At 31.8% G+C, this 22,639-nt stretch overlaps 3 protein-coding genes across 5 annotated transcripts; all 3 read right to left on the bottom strand.

Annotated features, from left to right (window-relative positions):
- Positions 1–522: 522 nt before the first annotated feature.
- Positions 523–2,970, bottom strand: LOC137831220 (6,7-dimethyl-8-ribityllumazine synthase). The gene is made up of 4 exons (XM_068638812.2): positions 2,523–2,970; positions 2,319–2,417; positions 967–1,139; positions 523–868 (listed from the first exon to the last, which is right to left on the bottom strand). Exons 1-4 carry the CDS (start codon positions 2,806–2,808, stop codon positions 674–676), a joined length of 753 nt encoding a protein of 250 aa, XP_068494913.1. The 5' UTR covers positions 2,809–2,970; the 3' UTR covers positions 523–673.
- Positions 2,971–3,325: 355 nt separating this feature from the next.
- Positions 3,326–11,402, bottom strand: LOC137831219 (peptidase uncH). Of its 3 annotated transcripts, XM_068638810.2 has the most exons (19): positions 11,215–11,402; positions 10,032–10,219; positions 9,440–9,544; positions 9,261–9,332; positions 8,929–9,076; positions 8,397–8,479; positions 7,933–7,988; positions 7,007–7,140; positions 6,835–6,925; positions 6,673–6,738; positions 6,231–6,453; positions 5,595–5,696; positions 5,243–5,328; positions 5,048–5,170; positions 4,408–4,477; positions 4,224–4,315; positions 3,976–4,080; positions 3,775–3,905; positions 3,527–3,698 (listed from the first exon to the last, which is right to left on the bottom strand). In XM_068638810.2, exons 1-18 carry the CDS (start codon positions 11,373–11,375, stop codon positions 3,789–3,791), a joined length of 2,022 nt encoding a protein of 673 aa, XP_068494911.1. In that variant the 5' UTR covers positions 11,376–11,402; the 3' UTR covers positions 3,527–3,698; positions 3,775–3,788. The 3 variants fall into 3 exon arrangements, with proteins under 3 accessions (XP_068494910.1, XP_068494912.1, XP_068494911.1); XM_068638809.2 differs by having other exon boundaries at positions 3,326–3,905; positions 11,215–11,401; XM_068638811.2 differs by having other exon boundaries at positions 3,326–3,905; positions 7,007–7,137; positions 11,215–11,401.
- Positions 11,403–13,043: 1,641 nt separating this feature from the next.
- LOC137831216 (peptidase uncH) lies at positions 13,044–20,736 on the bottom strand. The gene is made up of 18 exons (XM_068638807.1): positions 20,347–20,736; positions 19,390–19,577; positions 18,669–18,773; positions 18,484–18,555; positions 18,156–18,303; positions 17,618–17,700; positions 17,101–17,156; positions 16,238–16,374; positions 16,058–16,151; positions 15,904–15,969; positions 15,608–15,830; positions 14,958–15,059; positions 14,617–14,702; positions 14,414–14,536; positions 13,966–14,035; positions 13,779–13,870; positions 13,490–13,594; positions 13,044–13,409 (listed from the first exon to the last, which is right to left on the bottom strand). Exons 1-18 carry the CDS (start codon positions 20,691–20,693, stop codon positions 13,296–13,298), a joined length of 2,211 nt encoding a protein of 736 aa, XP_068494908.1. The 5' UTR covers positions 20,694–20,736; the 3' UTR covers positions 13,044–13,295.
- Positions 20,737–22,639: the final 1,903 nt, after the last annotated feature.

Raw genomic sequence — 22,639 nt, 5'->3', positions numbered from 1 at the left:
CTGTAATTCATAATCATATCTTAAGCTCATTAATTTGAATATCATTATACTTTAGATTACATAATTTGTATTATAATTTTAAAATTTTAAATTGATTATAATAAGGTGTTATGACATAGACATGTTGGTAATTTGGGAGAAGAAAATATGGGATGGAAGAAGAAAATATCTCTCCCAGTTCTCAATATATACACAGTAAACTATCAAGTTCTTGATGAAAAACTAATCCAAACAATTTAACAAGTTGCATTTCTACAGCAACAAGACAAGGTTCACCATTTTCACATCTCTAGAACTCATACACTTTCAATTAATACAACAGGAATATAGATGTATTTTATTAATAAATTTAAAAGTACGTTTGACTGAAGAATTTACTGCAATAAATTAACAGAATGATTGTTTTGTTATGCAAATTGAAACAACTGAAAAGTGGAAATACATATATTAGAAAAAGAAAAAATAGGTAGGAATAATTAAAATTGAAGGATAACTGAAGACACTGAAATAACTGGTGCCATATGAAAACAAAAATTCATGATCATATTTGTGACTATCATTCACTTCAAAATAAAATGTTGAAGAGTTCAAAAGCATGCAAATTGCTGTTTATCATGTCCGTATATACAAGCTAGCAAGTATATGTACATGAAAACATGAACTCTTAGAAACATCACACAGAAGGACTAGATCTGAGAGTCTTCTCAAGTTTCTCAGCTTTAATGTAATCCCTGTCAGTAAGGGGTCCAGCAGGAAAAGGGGTGATTTCCACAATGATATGGGGAGTTGGAAGCTCATCAAAAAGAGCTCTCACATTGTTGCAACACACACTTTCTCCATGAGCACTTTCCCTCCGGATTTGACAACCCTATAATGGTTTTTCATTAGCAACATGTAAGTCAAGCATGTCTTGAATCAAATTATGGAAAAAACAGAAGAAAGGGCTGATGAAAAATTAATTAAGACCTTGTGAGAAGTGGCATCAACAAAGTGGTCATCATCTGATAATAGAGATGCAATAGCTTTAAGCAGTCTTCGCCCTTCGGACTTGGATGGAACTCTATAGTTCCTTCTAAGTGTACCCTTTGTGGTAGGATGCCATTTGCTAACCAATTTCCTTCCAGTAGCAGCTTCCTTTGCTGATCATAGACAAATACACAAAAATGAAAACATGTACTTTGAAACAACATCATCAATAGTAAGAGAGAAGACAGAGATAAGGAAACACATTGGCTTTGCAAGCATTCAAAGTGTAGAGAAAGGGAAAATGAAAGTAAGGCAACTAACAATAACACACAAGACTAGGTGGTAGGTGTTGGAATATTCTAATCCAGTAGTACTATTTATGCACTTATTTAGGTTAAGGACTTGTTAATAGTACAAGCCCAAAACCATTAATAATAAGACCAATAACCCTAAAATGTTTTGACAGCCCCCTCAAGCTTAAACATGTTACAAGTACCAGTAATCCAAGGCAGCAAAGACCATCAATATTAAACCAATTTAACCTTTCTCATTTGGAAATAAGAAACTAATACCCCTGATCCTAGAAAGGGTTGAATTGAAAACCACTTTATAGTGAAGGTCACATGGATCTCCATCAAGTTGAGACTTTTCCAAAGGAATGAGGATCAATGCATGGCCAAATCAAGCTTCCTTGCCTCTCTTGCTTCCTCACCAGTGACTGAGGGAATAACAAAACATTGGAACATCCTTAGCCAATTGCTTCTGGTGAGCACATGTCCCAAGCATACGAGATCGTTCTGAGTCCTCTACCTTTCTCCTCAGTAGTCCACTCCACTTGTCTCCAAAACACTGAATCAAGTATCATGCAACCCAATACCCACCAACATGGTGTGACATGTTTGATAGATAACAAACACTATTAAGCATGTGGTCAATGTTTGATCTTCAGATGTCATGTGTATGAAAGAACATTTGTTAAGTGATGTTAGTCTCTTAAACATGTCTCAGTTAACCTGGAGAGATAAGTTACCCTGAGCTCGCCCAAAAAAGTAGTATAAACCAAGTAATGACCTCCTAACAAGTCTCCAAAACATTTCCAGATATAATACCACCCAATAACCCAAATGGATCCTATACTACCTTCCAAAAGTCTTCAAATCACAAGCATTCCCATTAAACAATGGTTACTTAATCAGAATAGCCTTCACCTCACTGACCAACTCACCCCATATGTTAACACATAGCACAATCAAACCAGCTTCAATCCATTACAAAGATTCACAGTTGTATAAGAAGCTATCACAACTAAGGGAACATGAGCAACAAGTACATCAGACATGAATTGGACAGACCTGGTTTTCCTAGTATGGTCTGGGCCCATTTAGAGAAACCCAAGTCACCAGCACCAGCAGCAACTTCAGATTCATCATTACTCTCCCCAATTTCCAAATCTGAAAGAAAGAAAAAACACATAACACATAAAAATGATGCCCTTTTCCAAATTAAGGGTGAGAAAAATGTAACAATTTTTTTTTTTAATTAATTTGGTTTGGCACCTGAGACAAGTGGATTGGCTTGAGATCCAGCCAAGCCAGCTTTAAGAAGGGCATAGAAGATGCAAATTCTTCCAACCCACAAAACTGGAGCCTCCACCAAAGAGGCATTCACAATCCCACCTCTCACTCTTCTCCCACACACTGAACTCCCTTTGAGTTTGAGGGAAACGCCACAACCAAAGAGCGTTTTGGGGAACCCAGAGAGAAGTAACGAAGAGGGATTATTCAGATTACAGTGGAGAAGAGAGACGCTGCTGAATTGCATAAGGGATGCAGAAAAAGCCATTCTTTTTGCCTCAACAACAAATCGCAGCTCTTTGAGAGATAGAAATGATATTTTTTTCTGTTACTCGCTCCTCACCAGAAACGACGTCGCATTGCACGCATGCGGGGTCGGATCGCAATTGTTTCGGATAAGATGAATTGATGTTTCAAGCAAATACAAAACTCACATGTCATGTCACCAAAGTACATAAAACTTTAATTTTAAAAGTATACACTTTTAATGCATTCAATGTATAAAACATTTTTATATTAAGAAATAATTATGAAATATATAATTTTAAGATGACTAATTAAGGCATATGATATAAATGCAACAACACGTAGATTTGTATAATATTTTAGGCTTCTTCCATACAACGTGTTAAAATTAATTATCACATATTCGACTCTCTTATGAGATATAGAGAAGATTTTGTGTTTAAAAGACGTTTTAGAAAATTAAAAAATATTTAAATTATCAGTTCCACTGAGCAATTGAGCACTACCATTCATTCTTTGGTGAGTTTGTATGGGTATTGTGAGAGTGAAGATGATGTTATATAGTCTTGTATAAATTTATTTATAATTTATTGTTATTGAAATATGATTTGCTTATTACATGAAAAATCCCAACAACAGTATATCAGTGTAGTTTGTGTTTGTAGAAAACACAAGACTGATACTGTAGAAAACAAACATATAGAGTATCTTGAAAACACTTACAAAACATAAATTCATAATTAGAAAACTAGATACACTACTAAACTGAACTCCAAGATAAAAGTATAGTAGAAACTCAGCACAATCTTCTTTCCAATGAGCATTAATATAGACTCTCTACAGAGGGCTGCTATGGTTATGTGGCAGAAGAAGCTCATTGGGGCAAGAATTTTCAACAGAGTTCCTCAGTTACTGCAGAGTTCCTCAGTTACTGCAGAGCTCATAGGACTTTCTTTTACATAGTTACAGAGAAATTCAACATCAGTACCTCTGGAAAAGCCATTAGCAATCGAAGTTGTCAATTTTGATAGGAGTAATATCATCAGCAACATCAAAGTGCCCAATCAATCGTGCAAAGAAGACCATTTCTTGTTCAATTGTATTCTTGATGTTCTCAGCCTGCACCAGCACATTACTGCATAAGGTCAATGTTTCATTCCAAAAGATAAATAACTAAACCAGAACACACCTTTCGGAAACCGTGTTGTTCTCCTTCATACTCAACAAGAGCAACTGGCACACCTTTTTCCTTCACTGCCTGGTATATTTTTTTAGCTTGATCCGGTGGCACAACCTGCAGTTCATAGATTGATCAACTTGATTTTTGAAGATTATATGTAGATTTAGTTGAAAAGGTGACAATTTCCAATTTACATTCATGGTCCTTCAAATGTTAGATATGGTAAGGGAAATAATAATAATAACACTGTTACTAACCTTGTCCTCCAATCCTTGAAATATTATAATGGGACAAGAAAAATCATCAACATGATTGATAGGGGATCTTTCATACATCTGCTTATCACCTCCTGCAACCAGTTGAGTTCAGATAGTTTGAGCACCAAATGAAACAATAAACCAACAAATTTAGATGTACCTTAAAGGGTCATTGTTGACTTACCAGCTAGATTTTCAACATAATGGGATTCAAACTTATGTGTTTCTGCTCTCAACAAGTTCAAGTCAGCTATCTGTTCAATAGACCCCCATTGGCAAATAAACCATTGGAACGAAAATAGTAAGGGATTTAAATGAATGGAATTGAAATATTCTACATCAACTTGTTCAAGTTTATTTGTTTATTTAAATAAGCAAACTCAATCTTGAGATTGACTTGATAATTTAAACGAGGTAATTTTGAAAGTTCAACAAAAATAACGAGTCTATTATAAAGTTATAAATAAGTTAAATTTATGCTTTTTTTTAACAAAAGCTCATACTTTTAATTTGACTTGCTGAAATAAATGAATCAAGCTGTGTATCTAATTTTCTTAAATCAAATCAAAGTTCAATAGTATGACTCCACTCAATTCATTTAGAGGCACAACAATAGCTATATTCTTTGCTGAAGTTAACATATACTGTATTATACTTGATAGTGTATATATATTTATAAAGGTATATATATTTATAAACAATTAAAACTCATTCCTTAAATCTATTAAAACTATTGTAATAACAAAATTTTGTAATAATCATTAGAACAATGAATTACTCAACGGGAATAAATGGGAAAAAGGAGAATCAGAAGATGCACTCACTCCACACAAAGAAGCACCAGCCTGAAAAGTATTTCTGAAAGCAAGAACTGCCAAGGTGGTATACCCACCAGCAGAGGCACCCATTATACACAACCTCTCCTTATCCACCTTTCCACTGTCCACCTAGATAGTAGAATATATCATATACCCCTTTGCTTAACAGATCCATCAACCAAAAAAGTAGGTAACAATTACCAAATATGTAGCACAACTACAACAGTCACTAACATCAACTATTCCCCACTGTCTTAAAAGTCGTTCTCTGTATGCCCTGCCATAACCTTCCAAACAGTATGAAAGACAGAAAAACTAAGTTTCATCTTCTAAACAAGTCAAAGTGACTAAAGCAGGCTACAAGTAAAATATTTAATTGTGACAGGAAAAAAATGAATAGTTTCCAGAGACTCAAATAAATCAAGGACCAAAACTAAAAAACAAATTTTATAGGGACTAAAAGTATAAGAAGAAAGGATGAAAACAAAATCCAGTGCTTCCACTGTGAGAAAAGGAGGTATAAAACTAGTAGTAGACAAGATGAGAAACAAACCAGTGCTTCCACCATAATTAACATCAACAACTGCCCAACCTCGACTAGTCCAATACTGAATGCTCAAATTTAAAATTCCACGAGTTTCTTCAGTTGGGCCACCTGAAATATTCAAAATAAAGTAACGTACATATAAGAGTTTCTTTTGCATGAAGCCATTAGAGTGAGAAAACCCACACATGACAACTTTGACAAAAGTAATTAAGTGCAATGAAAGCAGTAACCAGGTAAAACTGAATTCAATTAAGAAATTTTAGACAAACTTGTTTTGAAACAACTGAATTAAATTAAGAATATTAATGTCAATATTGTTACAATGAGAAACTTAAAACGAACTAATGCAAAGACCGACAAAATCATGAGTACCGTCCTGTTGACACGAGATATAATTGAACCAAAGACAATATGTATTAAAAAATGTAAACACAAAATTACTATTGTCACTTTCATTACAATGCTCTCACAACATAAGCAGCATTAACATACACTTATAGGCAGTTCACTATCAATTATCAAGTAGATCACTAGAAATTAAGCTACAATGTTGGATGCAAAGGGAAGACCCTATTTTCAGCATCTAATTGATCATACAAACAAATAGAATGTGATAATTCCAGATTCAGGACCCAGATTTACCGTGGCTCTTCAATAATAGCGGAGGCTTTTCTTCTTCACTAGCTTGGAAATCAGGATTACAAGGTGGATAAAAGTATGCATAAGCATTTTGACCAGGAACTTCGGTTGGGAATTCAATCAACTCTGGCTTACTGATGTATGAACTATACTTTATACTATCCGGGGATGAGGACCAGATAATATTGAAATCCACTGCTTTTGATTTATCATCATCAAAAGTCACCTGGAAAGCAAGAGAGTTGTTATGGGGTGGATTGAAATAACAATGAAATGCAATGATGGCTGAAATTCTAAATTGCAATTGCTGTTGTGGTTAGTTCTATTGTGACCCTGTTGCGGCTATGTTACAGATGCATTGCAGCAATTCATATGATATAAAATCACACCACAATTTAGGTGTTGTAGTTGTCCATTTAAAATCCTTGGTGGAATAGTAAAGTACCTTGGCCACTGACGATGGAAGAACCTCAGAAGCTCCCTCCACATACAGGCAATCATTACCAGACGCCTAATGAAATGATTCAACAACTAAGATTATTAATGCATTTCAAGAATTTATTTAAAGTCATAAAGAGAAAAACAATGAAGCAATTTTGGAAGTTACTATGTTATTTATATCTGTGTAAGGGAAATCAATCACAGTTAGCTTTGAGCCCTCTACATCAACAATACCCAGATATGACTTTCCATGCTGCCTACAAAAACCAAAACTTTGAATTGAATTACCAATTTGGACACACACCCACACAAATTATAAGTAGTAGACTTAGAATTACCTGTAACTGCAAGCAATTAACTGTTGAGAACTTTGAACAAATTCATAAGAATTCACACCAAAAGTCCACAGTGGCCTTGTAAACTCAGCTTCCAAAGAATAAACTGACACGACCTTATTCTCAGACTCAATCTGCTGTCAATTATTATAGAAGTCAGAAAAGGAAAAGTCAAATGCACGTAATTAATCAAGTTTTAGTGGCTACAGCATGTCCAACCAGAAAAGACAGTCAAGCATGCTTGCAACTGAATTATTTGTCATAACCATCCTTTGCACAGGGAAATCCAAGCCAAACAGAAAAAGAACAAGTGATCATATGAAGAATAAAATATCAACAGAAAGCATTTGTATAACTAATTTGACCTGAACCTTACTGAGTGGATCAAGCCCCAAAAGAAGCTTACTAGAATGAATCATGCTAAAAAATTGTGTTTACGTAAAAAGCCTTCAATTTTTTTATTGTTATTTTGAAATTAGCCATTTAAAGAAAATGAGTTTGTCATTGTTGTTAAAAATCTCACATCGACTAGCAATATGGCTAAATCATAAAATACAAGTAAAGTCCAAATCTCATCTTATAAGCTGGTTTTGTGAAGATAAAGTAGGCTTAAACTCTACTTTCTTAACATGATATCAACATCTTAATTTGGAAAATTAAAATTGGACTCCAATGCAAAATACACTCACATACACATCTAAATAAAAAACTCATAGAAAATTATATTTTTTCAAAACCAGCAAATTTATATTTTATCAGCAGGAAATACATCTAGTTAACTACGAATCCTTCTTCTGAACATCATGATTTCAAAATTATTCAGTGTATTAAAGAGTATTTATTAATGCAAAAATTAGAAAATCAGAAGTTCTTGAAAACTGCCACACATAATTAATGGCTTGGAGAAATAATAGGTGAATGAAAATTACCCATTTGTGGATATTCCAAAAGTCATTTTCCCTATCTGTGATGAAAAACAACTCCCCTGCATAGTCACATAAAATATAATAACCAGAATGCACAGAAAGATCAAAATAAATGTTCCTATTGGAGTTGGTCCTAAGTTTAAAATCAATTTCATCAATGTGAATAGAAACCAACGTGAGTAAGAACCATGAAAGTAAAAACATAAAAGTTCGAAATTATGGAACATTAATAGGTCACAAATTAACATAGATCAAGGATCCTGAGCCTATGTCTGGAGTTATCATGATTTGATGATCTTAAGAAAACATTTACTCAACAAAATTTATCATGACTTGACAATCTAAAGGAAACATTTACTAAACAAAGCTAAATGATTGATGTTACAGTTAATATGTCAACTTTTGGTTGAATAAACTACTAAGTATTGTTTGGGGTAGGGAGTTTACGAAAAGGCTGGTTTATGTACCCTCAGAGGACCACTTGGGCTCAGTTGGAGACTCTACAAGTGAAGGATCATTCCCGGCAACACAAACTCGTTTGTAGATCTCACTGCAGGAAACCATGAGATAATTAAGCTTTAAGTTGAAACATGAACTATGCATATACTAAAAACATGTAATCCGATTATCATGTAGAACTTGAAAACGAGATCCAGGATACAAAGCAGGAAACAAAATGGAGGGTAAAGAGGAAAAACTTTTAGAGGGAATAAAATCTATGCATGAGCCTGTATATATATAGTTCTTGGAGATAAGAGGATGGATAAGTTGTGCTAATAGTTGAGATTTGAAATGTGGATAAAAACCAAGTAATCCTTGCATCCTTTTCTTAATTATGAAAAGGGGAACACCATATGGTGTTGCATAATCAACAAAATATTAGACCTGAGTTGGACTATTCAGAAAAGAACTGAATATATCATCTACATCGCTACATGTTAAGCAAACTATCTTTATTCTTATAACTTAGTAGTGCCATAATAACAGATTTATGCTCACCCATTTTCAGAAATATAGCCAACCCAAAGTTCTGTTTTATCCCATGGCATGTTGGGGTGATTCCACTGAATCCATGCAATTCTTTCACTTTTAGAATCTAGACGTGGGAAAGCATAGAAGTCACTCCCACCAACTAGCACAACTGGTTCTGAATGTCACATAACCGAGTCAGACATCATATCAAATAACTGACTCACAATGAAAACAACCCTCAAGCAACTGAAAATAACAAACTTTTGAAAACCTTGGACGAGAACCAATGAAATACTCATCAGCGATATTCATTCAACCTCTCCACAAGTTAAACACACTAGTAAGATAGAAACTTTTACCCTGAACATCTTTGCTGCCAAGTGCTATGGATACAATAGTTGTAGGTGGATTTAGACTGCTTTCACGACGATCTAGAAACATGATTAAGCATTTATGATCACATAAATGAATGATTTAACAATACTGTGGGAACAAGCTAACATGAGCCTTGAAGATAAACTTATAGTGGATTTCTTACCTTCCCTAACACTAAGAAAACGGTTAAATCGTGTGTCCAATATCCCATCAGCATAGCTGACTACAGGTCCACCATAATCCGGAGTGAGTGGTACAGGAGGCTCATCTACAAGGCAATGAACCATAAAATTCAAGCAATGAAATGCAAACAATGCTTAACATACACCTTCTCAGATTATCATAATGCAAAATCAATATTCCCTAGATTAATCAAATGATATGTAACCTAAGTTAGTTATCAGGAAGATGAATGCTACTACCATACTATTTTGAACACACGCTTTCTTCTTCTAGATTGAGCAACTCACTTTAGAGAATAAATTAAGTAATCTGGATATTGACGAGAAAATCAATTGTTGATATTACGTGTATATATTCACACCAGATAATGAGGGAATATTAACCTTTGATTTTCTTATCAATTAATTCAGATTATTTACTTTACCTTTACCTCATAGAAGTCAAATTTAACATAGATGGAACTACACATCAGATCAAAGGGGCACCAACAAACATGTCATTTCATGGCAACAATATAACAACATTGGAAAATATGGCATTGGATAATGAAAATTTATGCTTGCAATACTCACCCAGAGAACTGATGGACTGCTTGTACAACCTCTGATCTTTGTAATTTGCAAAGAAGATAACATCCCCTGAAACAGTGAAAGCACCACCTCCATACTCCTGAGCCAAAGTTCTCACTCCAAACTCCTTAGGAGTAATATCCACAGCCTCACCTCCTGTGTTTTCTGGCTCAAGAACAAGAACTCCACGCCTGAACCAAAAAAGAGTTACCAAACCAAAAAGAGTCAACATGCAAATTCCATATGAAAAGGGTGAATATTTAAGATTAACTATATAAAAATGTAACAATATTTTATTAGAGTGATTAGAAATATTTAGGTGCTATACTTAAAAAAATGATGTAGTCTTTCATATTTATTTAAGAAAATATTAAGATAAAACTATTTTGCACCCATTAGAATGTGTGCAGAAAAATGCTGGAAGGAAACAAAAATATGAAAATCAATGCATTTTTTTATTTGATTAAAAAGAAGAAGAAAAAGTTAATTTTAAAAGCAAAAATTTGATTTTTATTTTCTCTTTACAATTTTTTCTTTTCTTTAACCTGAACAAAGCATTACAATTCCAGTTAGGGTGGCCATATCCTTTTAGCAGGATAGGATAAAATAGAATACAAAATTAAGGTCCAGTTAAAGATAGTTTTTAGATATAAATTTCAAAATTTTTAAAAAATAAAATCAGTTTTTAGCTTTTTAAAAATAGTTTAGGATATTTTTAGTTTTATTTTTCTTTTCAATTTTTAGTTTCAAAATAAATTAATTTAAAAATATGTATCATATAAAAATGAGGTTAAAGAAGTATACCCACTCTTTTAAATTCGTCTTCTATTATTCACTGAATTTTACTCAAATTTACTAATTTCAATTAGTTTTACATTTTTTTGTTTTTTCGTTTTTGTAATAAATTTCAACCTATGATAAAGCATATATTAAAAAAAAATATGTATAATAATCATATTTAATAAAAAAAATATAAACACGAAAAACGTTTTTTGCCGAAAGTAAACAAAAGTGTAATGTTAAAAAAGGTAAAGAAATGTAGAACAATGCATTTTAGTTAAGCTTCATGCGAACATTTGACTCTTTTGCACTTCTAACTTCTCCAAAAGTGCTTTTCACTCTCTTTTTCTCTTTCATATAGAAAAAAAAGAAGATAAATAACAGAGAATTGAAAGACCTTACTTACCCTGATTCCAGTGGACGGAATTCCAGCCAGATGAGGCGGCCACGGCCATCCACGGCGGTGCCGCCGAGGTCCTTGGTGGCGCCTGAGACTGCGTCGCCGGTGATGGGGGACTTCCACGAGCCATAGGGAGCAGTGGTGAGGTTGACTGTAGAGAACGCCATTTCCTTTGTGTTGTTTCAGTGAAACAATTAAAAAGCCTTTTATTTATTTATTTTATTCCATGTATTTTTACTACAATAAAATATTCTTCAACTTTTTTTAAAATTGTAATTTGCAGTAGAGTATTATTAACAAATCAATATTAACAATTTAATTTATATGTAATATGATATATAACTAATTATCTATAAAATTTATATTTAATGTTCTTTTTTATTTCTGTAATATATTTTTTCAATTTGATTCCTGTAGTTTGAATAGCATGAATAATTTTGTCAAAAGTTGATGTGACGAAATTAACACGTGTTCACGTGTTACTATAAAAATGTCGTCATCATAATTTTAAACGAATTATATTAATTCGTTATTTAAAATTATAATCCTAATTAAAGACATTCAAAAATTGTAGAATGAAATTAAAAAAATTATCATGATGATTAAGATAATTTTATTAAACCTAAAACTTAATAATGCAAATTTATCTCATTTTTATATATTTTGAAAATTAAAATTCTTGATTAAATTGTTAAGAGAACCATATTGTATTTTTAAAATTGAAAATCTTGATGAAACATTTTATTTTATTAATAGAATAATGAAATTAATTAAAAATAAACAAACAATAGGGTAAAAGGAAATTTATGAAAAAAACCTTGATAATAATATCAGTGATTCAATTGTGTAACACGTGTAACGCATGCCCTTAAACACTTGTTTCACTAATGTTTTACATTATCATATTGTCTCACTGCTTTCTTTCCTACAGAAACAAAAACATGAAATTATAATATTTTTCAATTGGAATAAAATCATTTATATAAATTATTACTTCTAAATCTTCATAGGTAATATTATCTTTAATCCTATGTAATCGATATCTGGATATATCGAAAAGAAACTAAATTAAAATATTTTTTAAGGTTTTTCAGTTTTTCATTTTTTGTAATATCCTCGACATTTTATGATAGAAACTAATGACATTTTATCTTTTACATACCTCTTATTTATATATATATACACACACGAAGAAATAATAAGGGTGGAGGAAAAAATACCTCCATGATGAATATTTCTCCATGCGAATATATAATTTGGATGAAAACTTAAATCCAAATATCTACACAATTCTTTTTTTTTTCTCTGAAGTTTAGTTTTTTAAAATGTCCAACTAAAATATTGATTAAATTTAATAGTATATTATGCAAAATATTTATTCAAATAATATAATATTTTAAATGATTATCCAAATAACACGGTTTATGTCAGAATATTCAGCTTTATTTTGAATTTTGTTTTATTTAAAAATTAAACAAAAAACAATTTTATTATCTCGAAAAATAAATACTTTTTAAAAATAAATATTCTGAATAAAATTGTAGGAATATAATATATATATATATATATTTTAAAAAATAAAAGTTCAGAAAAAAGGTAATTATATTAAAGAATAATATTTTAGAAAAATAATTATTTAGAAAACTAATTATTTTAAGAACTAATTAATTGAAAAAAAGGTGAAATTTAATTTGTAAATAAAAATATTTAGAGATGTCATTATTTAGTTGTGTTAAATTAAAAATATATATAACATATATAATATTTATTCATAAATAAAAGACAGATTAAGTAAATGTAAAAAAATCCTATATTAAAAAATATTCCAAGTCAAATTTTAAAAGTCAATTTTGAATTTTTATTTATTTATACAATTTTAATGTTTATAAAAACAGACCTCCAAAAGAAGAGTACCAGGGCTACGGGGTAGTTTGTGCTGTGGCAGAAGAACCTAGTTAGTGCAAAAATTCAAGCAAACCTGAATTTCAGCTCAAGCACTAAAAGTATTTGAGAACAAAGATTTTTCAAGACTTGCTTCAACATGGATGCAAAGAGAAAGAACATGAGTACCACTAAAAATGGCATTCTCAATCAAAGTTGTGAATTTTGATGGGAGTAATATCATCAGCAACATTGAAGTGTCCAACTAATCGTGCAAAGAACACCATTTGTTGCTCAAGTGTGAACTTAATGTTTTCAGCCTGCATTAAACCAGTTATTTGTTGTAATCACTGTTTCAGTTTAAAGGGTAAATAATTGAAGTGCTTGTGGTGGTGTATACCTTTCGGAAACCATGTTGTTCTCCTTCATACTCAACAAGAGCAACTGGTACACCTTTTTCCTTCAGAGCCTGGTAAATTTTGCGAGCTTGTTCAGGTGGTACAACCTGCATTGTGCACGATATATTTATTGGATACACCAAAAGATATATATATATATATATATATATATTTATCATATTAAGTTCTAACAATGACAGAAGATTCAAGAAAAGGTTGACAATTTTCACCCCAAAGTCCTTTAAGCAATGAATATGTCAAAGGGAAAATAATAACTGGATTTTTACTTACCTTGTCCTCCAACCCTTGGAATAAAATAATGGGACAAGAAAACTTGTCAACATGATTGATTGGTGATCTTTCATAGCACCCTTTCTCACCTCCTACAATCAGTTAAGGGATAGATTGAACATCAAATCAAATTAAACAAATAAATCAAAGAAAGTGTAGGTACTTAAATGGTTAATTGTTGACTTACCACCAAGTCTATCGATATAATGGGATTCAAATTTATGAGTTTCCGCTCTCAACATGTTCACGTCAGCTACCTGCTTGAGACACCAATTGACAAATAAATTCCATTGTAAGCACACAATTGTTAAACTTTTATTCTTTGTTAAAGTTATAAGAACATCAACTACATTATACTTCATTTTGATAAAAAGCTGGCTGAGAAAATCTGATCTGTAACCAATTAAAGGGATTATTATTATTAGAGTTTAAAGTAATCACTTAGAAGAATATTATAGCAGAAAAACAATTGTTCATGACATTCTTAATCTTATCTTTCTTAAAACAGTGACATTCTCCAATAGCCAAATAATGTGAACAGAGGACAAGTCAGAAATCCAATACATGGTAGAAACATGAAGCTATAATTTTAGGAAAATGTATACCAAAATTGAAGTATCAGAAGTTTTACTCACACCATATAAAGAAGCACCAGCCTTAAAAGTTTCTTTAAAAGCAAGAGCAGCTAAGGTGGTATAGCCACCAGCAGAGCCCCCTGTAATACATAGCCGCTCCCCATCAACCTTTCCACTGTTCACCTACATAAGAGATTATATTGCACAACCAATCTTATAACATCCTTCAATTACAAATGTACGAAAAAACTTAAAAAACATACCAAGTATGTAGCACAACTACAACAGTCATTGACATCAACTATTCCCCAACGTCCCAACAGCCGTTCTCGGAACTCTCTGCCATAACCTTCCAAACAACATTCTAGTCAGACAAATTGAGTTCCATCTTTTCAGTAAGTGAAATGATTAACATAGGCTACAAATGATACAAATTAAAATAGGGAATAATAAATAACCATAAGCTCCAAGGATGGCCAAAAAACAATGAATAAACTTAAGAAAGAATTACCAGTTCTAGCTACATAAAACAAAAATATGGGTGAGAAAGAATAGGCAATTCAGAAATCGGAATATAATTTTGTAGACATGGTGAGTAACAAACCAGTGCTTCCACCATAATTAACATCAACAAATGCCCAACCCCGACTAGTCCAGTACTGAATGCTCAAGTTTAAAATTCCACGTGCTTCGGCGGTTGGTCCTCCTGAAATATTCAAACACAATGTGCATATAAAAGTGTGTTGTATGAAATCATTAGACTAAGAGAACCCATGTGTAACATGCCATTAGAGGTGATGGACATCACAATTTAGAGAAGAATTACATAATATGTTTTCAAAAGATTGTGTTGGAGAAAAAGTTAAGAAACTAGACACTACAAGATTTAGACTTCGACACACAGGAAAAGTTAGAGGAAAGAATGGTTTGGGCATATTATGTGGGCATCAATTTCTCATTAACATTTTTTGATGAACAGAACTAAACCAAAGTCCGTATGTATTCAACAATGTAAAATCAAAATTAGTACTGCCAGTTTCATTACAATCTATCCATATAATATTCAGCAGTATGAGCATACAGTTCTAACATTTTAAAGGCCATCCATTCTCAATTATCAAGTACATAGATCATGAGATAACAAACTACATATGAATTATGGTTGCAGAGGGAAGACCCCACTCAACAGATTTTCAACATCTAAAGATTTATGAAATAGAATGTGATCAGACCGTATACAAGACCAAGATTTACCATGGCTCTTCAATAACAATGGAGGCTTTTCTTCTTCACTAGCTTGGAAATCAGGATTAGATGGTTTGTAAAAGTATGCATAAGCATTTTGACCAGGAACATCAGTTGGGAATTCAATCAACTCAGGTTTACTGAAGTAAGAACTATACTTCAAACTATCCGGTGAGGAGGACCAAATAATGTTGAAGTCAACTGCTTTTGATTTATCATTATCTAAAGTCACCTGAAAAGTAAGAGCTATATCAGGGAATGCATTGAAATAACTAAATAGAATAATAGGGGGAAGAAGGAAGCACCTTGGCCACTGATGATGGATGAACAGCAGATGCTCCCTCCACATAAAGGCAATCAATACCAGAAGTCTGCAATGGCATGATTGTACAATAAGATTGATAATGCATTTCAAGAATTGATTACCATAAAAACAAAAACAACAATTTTAAAAATTACAATGTTATCTATATCTGTGAAAGGGATATCCAGCACAGTTAGTTTTGAGCCCTGCACATCATCAATAATTCCAAGATATGACTTCCCCTGCTGTCTGCAAACACAACCAAAACCTTGATTGAATGCACTAGATTGGACCCGAGAGAGCAAGAAGTTTACAAGTAGCGGACACAGAATTACCTGTAACTGCAAGCAATTAAATTTTTCTGCGTATGATTTTGAAGAAATTCATAAGAATTCATACCAAAAATCCACAGTGGCCTTGCAAACTCCGCCTCCAAAGAATAAACAGGCAAGACCTTGTTCTCAGACTCAATCTGTAATCAGTTATAAAAGTTAGAAAAAGAAAAAGAAAAACAATCAATTAAATACTTAGTTCCTATTGCACGTCCAGCTCACAAATGTGTTCAAGCATGAGCAGGTTGTTCAACAAGGGAATCCAAGACAAAGGAACAGATTATTATATAAAAAGTGAAATATTAAAATCAAGCATTTATGTTATATTGTGACAAAAGAATAATATAGATATTTAACCTCAAAGATTGGATAATGCCCAAAAAAAGCCAACTAGAACACCTCTACTGTTTTTTAGAACATGGTTTTATGTAAATGTTGTGGCAGAAAGATATTCAAAACCTGACTATTTTCAGAACACGAGTCATGAAATTCATATACTAGCTTTCTGTAAAATCTTATTACCATCAGATGTAGGATTTTCTTTGACATCATCCAAAAACACATCAAAATGATAAATCTCAAAGAGACTCCGCATGTCAAAAACAGCAAAGTCAAATAGGTAGTGGGAAATTCACCTACTTAGGAACCTACACTAAAAAACATAAACTTGTTCAATGAACCTTACTAGTAACATAATAACAGTTTATATCTACCAAACCTCCAAAAAATATATATCCAAACATGACCTTTCATGTAAAATTATCCATAGTAAAATATTTATCAATGCAGAAATTAGAGAACCAAAAGTTAATGAAACCCACTATATATACTCATTCTTTTGCAGGAATAAAAAGGGAAAGAATTACCCATTTATGGAGATTCCAAAAACCATTTCCCCTATCCGTGATGAAAAAAAGCTCCCCTGTTAAATTAAAAATAAAGTAAACCACAATGCACACTTAGATCATAACAAATGTTCCCATTCAAATCAATGGGTAAGCTTTGGATTAATAACATTCAATGACAACAGAACCCATAAATAAGTTATTCGAAAAAGAAACAGTAAAAATAACCTTTTTATTTTTCCATTTCCTGTACAAATCTTCAAAAACAGATTGAAACAAGTAAAAACAAAAAAAGAAAACAAAACAAAAAATAAAATGCAAGTAAATGCCCCAATATATCATAAATTAACCAGATAAAGGATACTATCCCATTATTACCATGACTTGATGATATTAAGAGAAAACAAAATTAAAATCTTGAGAACTACTATTACAAAGTCATCTTTTGGTTCTAAAAACCTCAGAAGTTCCTTATTTTTTTAGGAAGGAGGAGGTGAGGAATGGGGGGAGAGTTACTAGCATTGCTTAGTTTATGTACCATCAGAAGACCACTTGGGCTCGGTTGGAGACTCCACAAGTGCTGGATCATTCCCTGCAACACACACCCGCTTGCAGATCTCTCTGCATGGAACCATAGGATGATTAAGCTTCAAGTTGAAACATGGTATATAATAAGAAAACAGCCACTCCAACTATCATATGGAACTAGGAAACTAGATCGAGAACACAGAATAGGAGACGGAAATGGATGGAAACAGGAAAAATCTTGCGGAAGAAATAAAATCTATGCATCATCCTGTCAGAAAACATTGCACGAAAATTATGAAGACTGTCAATTTAATCAACAAATAATAAATAAACATTGTGTGATTTAGAAAAGAACTAAATATCTGCAAAAATATAAGCTGTTCATATTAAAAGAAACTGTATCATAGATAGACTTGTAATCAATACAAAGAAACTAAAAGCTCACGTAATGCATGAACTAAAATAATATTTCATTGTCACTTCAATTATGCAACCAACATGATAAGCAAACTTAACTTTTTCAAGTTTTGAATTGGAGTTCTACTCACCCTTTTTCAGAAATATAGCCAACCCAAAGTTCCGATTTATCCCATGGCATGTATGGATGATTCCACTGAATCCAAGCTATTCTTTCACTTTTCGGATCAAGACGTGGGAAAGCATAGAAGTCACTCCCACCAACTAGTACCTGCGGTTCTGAATGTCACACAATCTAGTTAGACGTAATATTGATTGCATGATTAAACAGTCAGAAAGGGAAACTATCCAATATATGAAAACTTTTAACAAGCAATACCAAAATATTTATCCCCTGTTTACTCATTATTTATAAATCTCTTCACAGAATATATTCACTAGAAAAGCAGAAAATATTACCCTGAACATCCTTGCTGCCAAGTGCTATAGATACAATTGTTGTAGATGGATTTAGAGTGCTTTCTTGACGATCTAGCAACATGGTCATACATTTCAGACCAAATAAATAAAAGGTTTAACAAATAAAAACAACAGGAACATTTCTAACATAAGTCTACAAGACAATTTTTATCTGGACTGCTTACCTTCCCTTACACTGACAAATCGGTTAAAGCGTCCATCATAGATTCCATCTGCATAGCTGACTACTGGGCTACCATAATCCGGAGTAAGAGGTATGGGAGGCACATCTGTTAGGGAACAAAGCATAAAATTCTAGCACTAATAAGAAGATTGCTTGAAATACTCCTTTGACACTAAATCAATATTTCCAGATAGCTCTAATGAATCTGTATATGTTTAGTTAAATAGACCACAAATAAATAAATAAAAGTTTAATGACAATATATAACAAACATATTACTTACAAGTGTAAGCTACTTATTAATCCAAAGGGAAAAAAATGCCATTTATGTTTACTGAAAGTGGTAGATTGCAGGAGTTTGAAATGGTTACATTAGTTGTTGATGTTTGGATCCTTTAAAATAGGAAGAAATGGAACAAAACCAGTAAGAATCTATTCAATCCCATTCCATCCGATCCTTCTATTTGCCTTTTCTCCAATTAAGCCAATATGAAATGTGAACAACTAATTATTAACTAAGATACTTATCATTCCAGTCACTTCTCAATAGATAATATGAACACTTTCCACCATCCCATCATAAAATATTAACCTTATTCCTTTGATCCTTTACATTCCACACTACTCAGTTATATTCCATTCCACCAGTCAAATAACACGCCATAACATTGTTTTGGAAAATATGGCATTAGATAATGAAAATTTATACTTGCAATACTCACCCAGAGAACTGATGGACTGCTTGTACAACCTCTGATCTTTGTAATTTGCAAAGAAGACAACATCCCCTGAAACAGTAAAGGCACCACCTCCATATTCCTGAGCCAATGTTCTCACTGCAAACTCCTTAGGTGTAATGTCCACAGGCTCACCTCCCGGATTTTCCGCCTCAACCACAAGAACTCCCCGTCTGAAAGACAGTAAATGGCCAAAACAAAAGGGTCAATTTGCAAACTCAAAAAGTTTAAGACTTTCACCTTTTCCAACTTCTAAACTCCTAAAGGTAAAATTGCTTGGGTAATTTTGTGCTACTTTTCAATTTGAACTAGAGCTTTACATGTAATCACCGTGTAATAAAGGTTTGCATTAAATGCAAACATAAGTTGTCGAAGTGAAACTTCGATATAAAAACTTTAATGGGAAAACATCACCAAAAGCACCTAAAGTTTTATCTAGGCTTTGTCCAAGCTAATAAGCCAAAGGGGCACTTGGTCTTTATTAGTTTGTTTGTTTGTTTGTTTGGACGACTACTTGTAGAACTAATTTTTGATGAAATTAAATTTATTGAATTGATTTTAGTTAAGACTAGTTTTGGAATGAAGTAATTTATGTTTAGATTATTTATTCTAAAAAAAAAAACTCAACATTAGTCAATGTAAATTGTTGTATTCAACACAAAAGCAACTTAAAATTATTTTTTTCTCAAAAAAAAATTTAAATCCGAAATCAATCTCTCCTAACAAAACCAAGGACATATCATGCTAAAACCAAGGATATGTTTAGATGCAAGTTACAAGTGATTTGAGAACATTTCTCATAGAAATACAGTGTTTTTTCAATAATAAAGCTCTCAAAACATGTATAGGTTTGTATCAAACAGACCCTAAACATTTACCTAAAATCACTTTAGCAGCTATTCAAACGTGATTTTAGATCATCCAAACAGCACTCAAACATACCCTGAATCCGCCGGACGTGATTCCAGCCAGACGAGGCGGCCGTGGGCGTCGACGGCTGTGCCTCCGAGCCTCTTGGCGGCTCCGGAGACGACGTCGGTGGTGATGGGGGACTTCCAGGAACCATAGGGTGCGGTCATTTTCTCAGAAATGGAAGGGATGGTGGCTGCTGAAGATGTCATTGCCCTTTTGCAGTTGCAGCAGAAGGAACGACGTCGTTGATGTGGGGTTTTGAAAGATACGAACTTTGTGGCGAAACGATTGAGGGCGTTAGAGAAGAAGAAGTGGGAAGAAGAAGATGAAGAAGAAATGCGAGTGAGAGTGAGAACAGTAATGGCGAACGTGGCCATTCTACGTTATTTCTTACAGTTCCCATTATATATAATAAATAATAATTAAAAAAGAGTTTTTCATTCTTATTTATAAAAAAAAATAATTAACTTCACATATATTTTAATTATGTTATATTTTAAAATTTTCATAATGTTTTTCTAGTGAACAAAAATGACATATTACAATTATTGAACTAAAATATCATACATTAACTAAAATTAAGGTATTTAAAAAATCATTAAATTAAGTAAAAATAATTCAATTTTATGTATATTTGATAAAAAAAATTGTGAATTCTTAAATCTATTTTGTTATTATAGGTTTTTTATAACAAATTATTCTACCATCCTCAGCCACCATCATTCTTTCTTTTAGTTTTGTAAAAAATCTTCTTAGAAATCATAATTCATCTACCATTATTTTTTTTAAGGATAAATAAGTTCACTATAATAAATGTTTTATGTCTTTAATAAAACAAGAAAAAAAAATTATATTTTAAGACGACAATTTTTATTAGATTAGTTTTGTTTGAAATCGTTAATCATTAATATAATTGAGCATGCGTTTCATCATATATGTTGATATAAGAAAAACAATTCATTATTTTGAATCTCAATTAAATAATTATGTTTGTGATCACTGAAATAAATAAAAAAATTATTTGATATTACATTGTTTTCATTTTCTGTCAACCAAAGTCTCAAAGTACTTAGACTTGTAAAATATTCATAATTTGAATCTCAATTAAATAAGCATGTTTGTGACCATTGAAATACAAAATGAAAAAGAATATTTGATGTTACAGTGTTTTCATTTTTTTGTCAAGTAATGTCTCAAAAGAAAGTATAATTGTAGTATTTTTACTTAACTATTTGTTGTCGTTAAAATTAATTTATTTAATAATTTTTTTTTACTGAATAAAAAATAACTTTCTTGTAGAAAATATTTGGTAGAATAAGAATGGTTGTAAAACTATAATTTGATGTTAATGTAATTAGATGAATAGTTTGTTCCGTTCAACGTAAAATGTTTTAATGATATAAATATAAATGATGTATAATGTTTAAGTCATATTACACGTCAAAACATTTAATATTTAAAAACAAAATGTAGGGACTTAATTTAATTCAATTTCATACAATAATTAAATATTAGCAATTTATTAACCATATACTCAGATAATTAAAATATAAAAGAATAGAGGGATTTATTTAAAAAAAAAAAAATTAACAATACAAATAGAACAAAAACATAATTAAATATAATAAAATTAGAAACAAAAAAACTCTAATTAAACGACCAGTCATCACCAATTAAATTGATTCCAAATTAATTAATATAACACTAATCAAAATAGGCCAAATTCATGCAATAAATAACTCATGGATTTAGGATTAAGGCTAATCCAAATAGCTGAAAACAAAGCAGAGTCGTTATTAATTTGGGAAGATTATTTTTGTGTTTACTAGAAATAATTTAAAAAGTAAAAAAGGTTAAAAATTTATTTATGTTTGAAATTAAATATTAACTATTTATTTATAAAAGTTACCATATCTTTGAATATTTTAACTTTTCATTACTCTCCTTTCTAACTCTTCAAAATGGATTTTCATTTTTCATCAAGAGAAACTTTTGATTTTAATGTTCTAAGTTATTTTGTAGGTCATTAGAGTTCTTAGGAGTAGTTCATATCATTTCATGTCCTATGAAATCTCTATCATATGGAGGACATGTAAGATGAGTTAATTAAGTGAAAATGTGTCGCTCAAACACACAACATTTATCTGTTTTATAAATAAATTGTTTTTGATATTATCATAAAAGAATTAGAAAATAATATGGTAAATATTTTTATAATTAAAAATTATTTTGATCATAAACAAGGTCAATCAAATTTGTCAATGAGAAAGTGGATAAGGTTTGTTGAACATTTAATTGGGAAGAAAATAAGAATGAAAGGAAG

This window comes from Phaseolus vulgaris, chromosome 6 (assembly GCF_051622355.1).
Source record: "Phaseolus vulgaris cultivar YP4 chromosome 6, ASM5162235v1, whole genome shotgun sequence".
Classification (NCBI taxonomy): Eukaryota; Viridiplantae; Streptophyta; class Magnoliopsida; order Fabales; family Fabaceae; genus Phaseolus; species Phaseolus vulgaris.
This window is presented reverse-complemented; position numbering and strand designations above follow the sequence as displayed.

Coding starts and splice junctions, on each gene's coding strand:
- LOC137831220 (XM_068638812.2), bottom strand. CDS start 2,808: ATGGCTTTTTCTGCATCCCTTATGCAATTCAGCAGCGTCTCTCTTCTC. Junction 2,418..2,522: donor AGCCAATCCACTTGTCTCAG/GTGCCAAACCAA, acceptor TCTTTCTTTCAG/ATTTGGAAATTGGGGAGAGT. Junction 1,140..2,318: donor GACCATACTAGGAAAACCAG/GTCTGTCCAATT, acceptor GTCTATGATCAG/CAAAGGAAGCTGCTACTGGA.
- LOC137831216 (XM_068638807.1), bottom strand. CDS start 20,693: ATGGCCACGTTCGCCATTACTGTTCTCACTCTCACTCGCATTTCTTCT. Junction 14,537..14,616: donor GTAGTTGTGCTACATACTTG/GTATGTTTTTTA, acceptor TCTCTTATGTAG/GTGAACAGTGGAAAGGTTGA. Junction 13,871..13,965: donor TTATATCGATAGACTTGGTG/GTAAGTCAACAA, acceptor AACTGATTGTAG/GAGGTGAGAAAGGGTGCTAT.
- LOC137831219 (XM_068638810.2), bottom strand. CDS start 11,375: ATGGCGTTCTCTACAGTCAACCTCACCACTGCTCCCTATGGCTCGTGG. Junction 8,480..8,928: donor GGCTATATTTCTGAAAATGG/GTGAGCATAAAT, acceptor GGTTTCCTGCAG/TGAGATCTACAAACGAGTTT. Junction 4,316..4,407: donor TTATGTTGAAAATCTAGCTG/GTAAGTCAACAA, acceptor AACTGGTTGCAG/GAGGTGATAAGCAGATGTAT.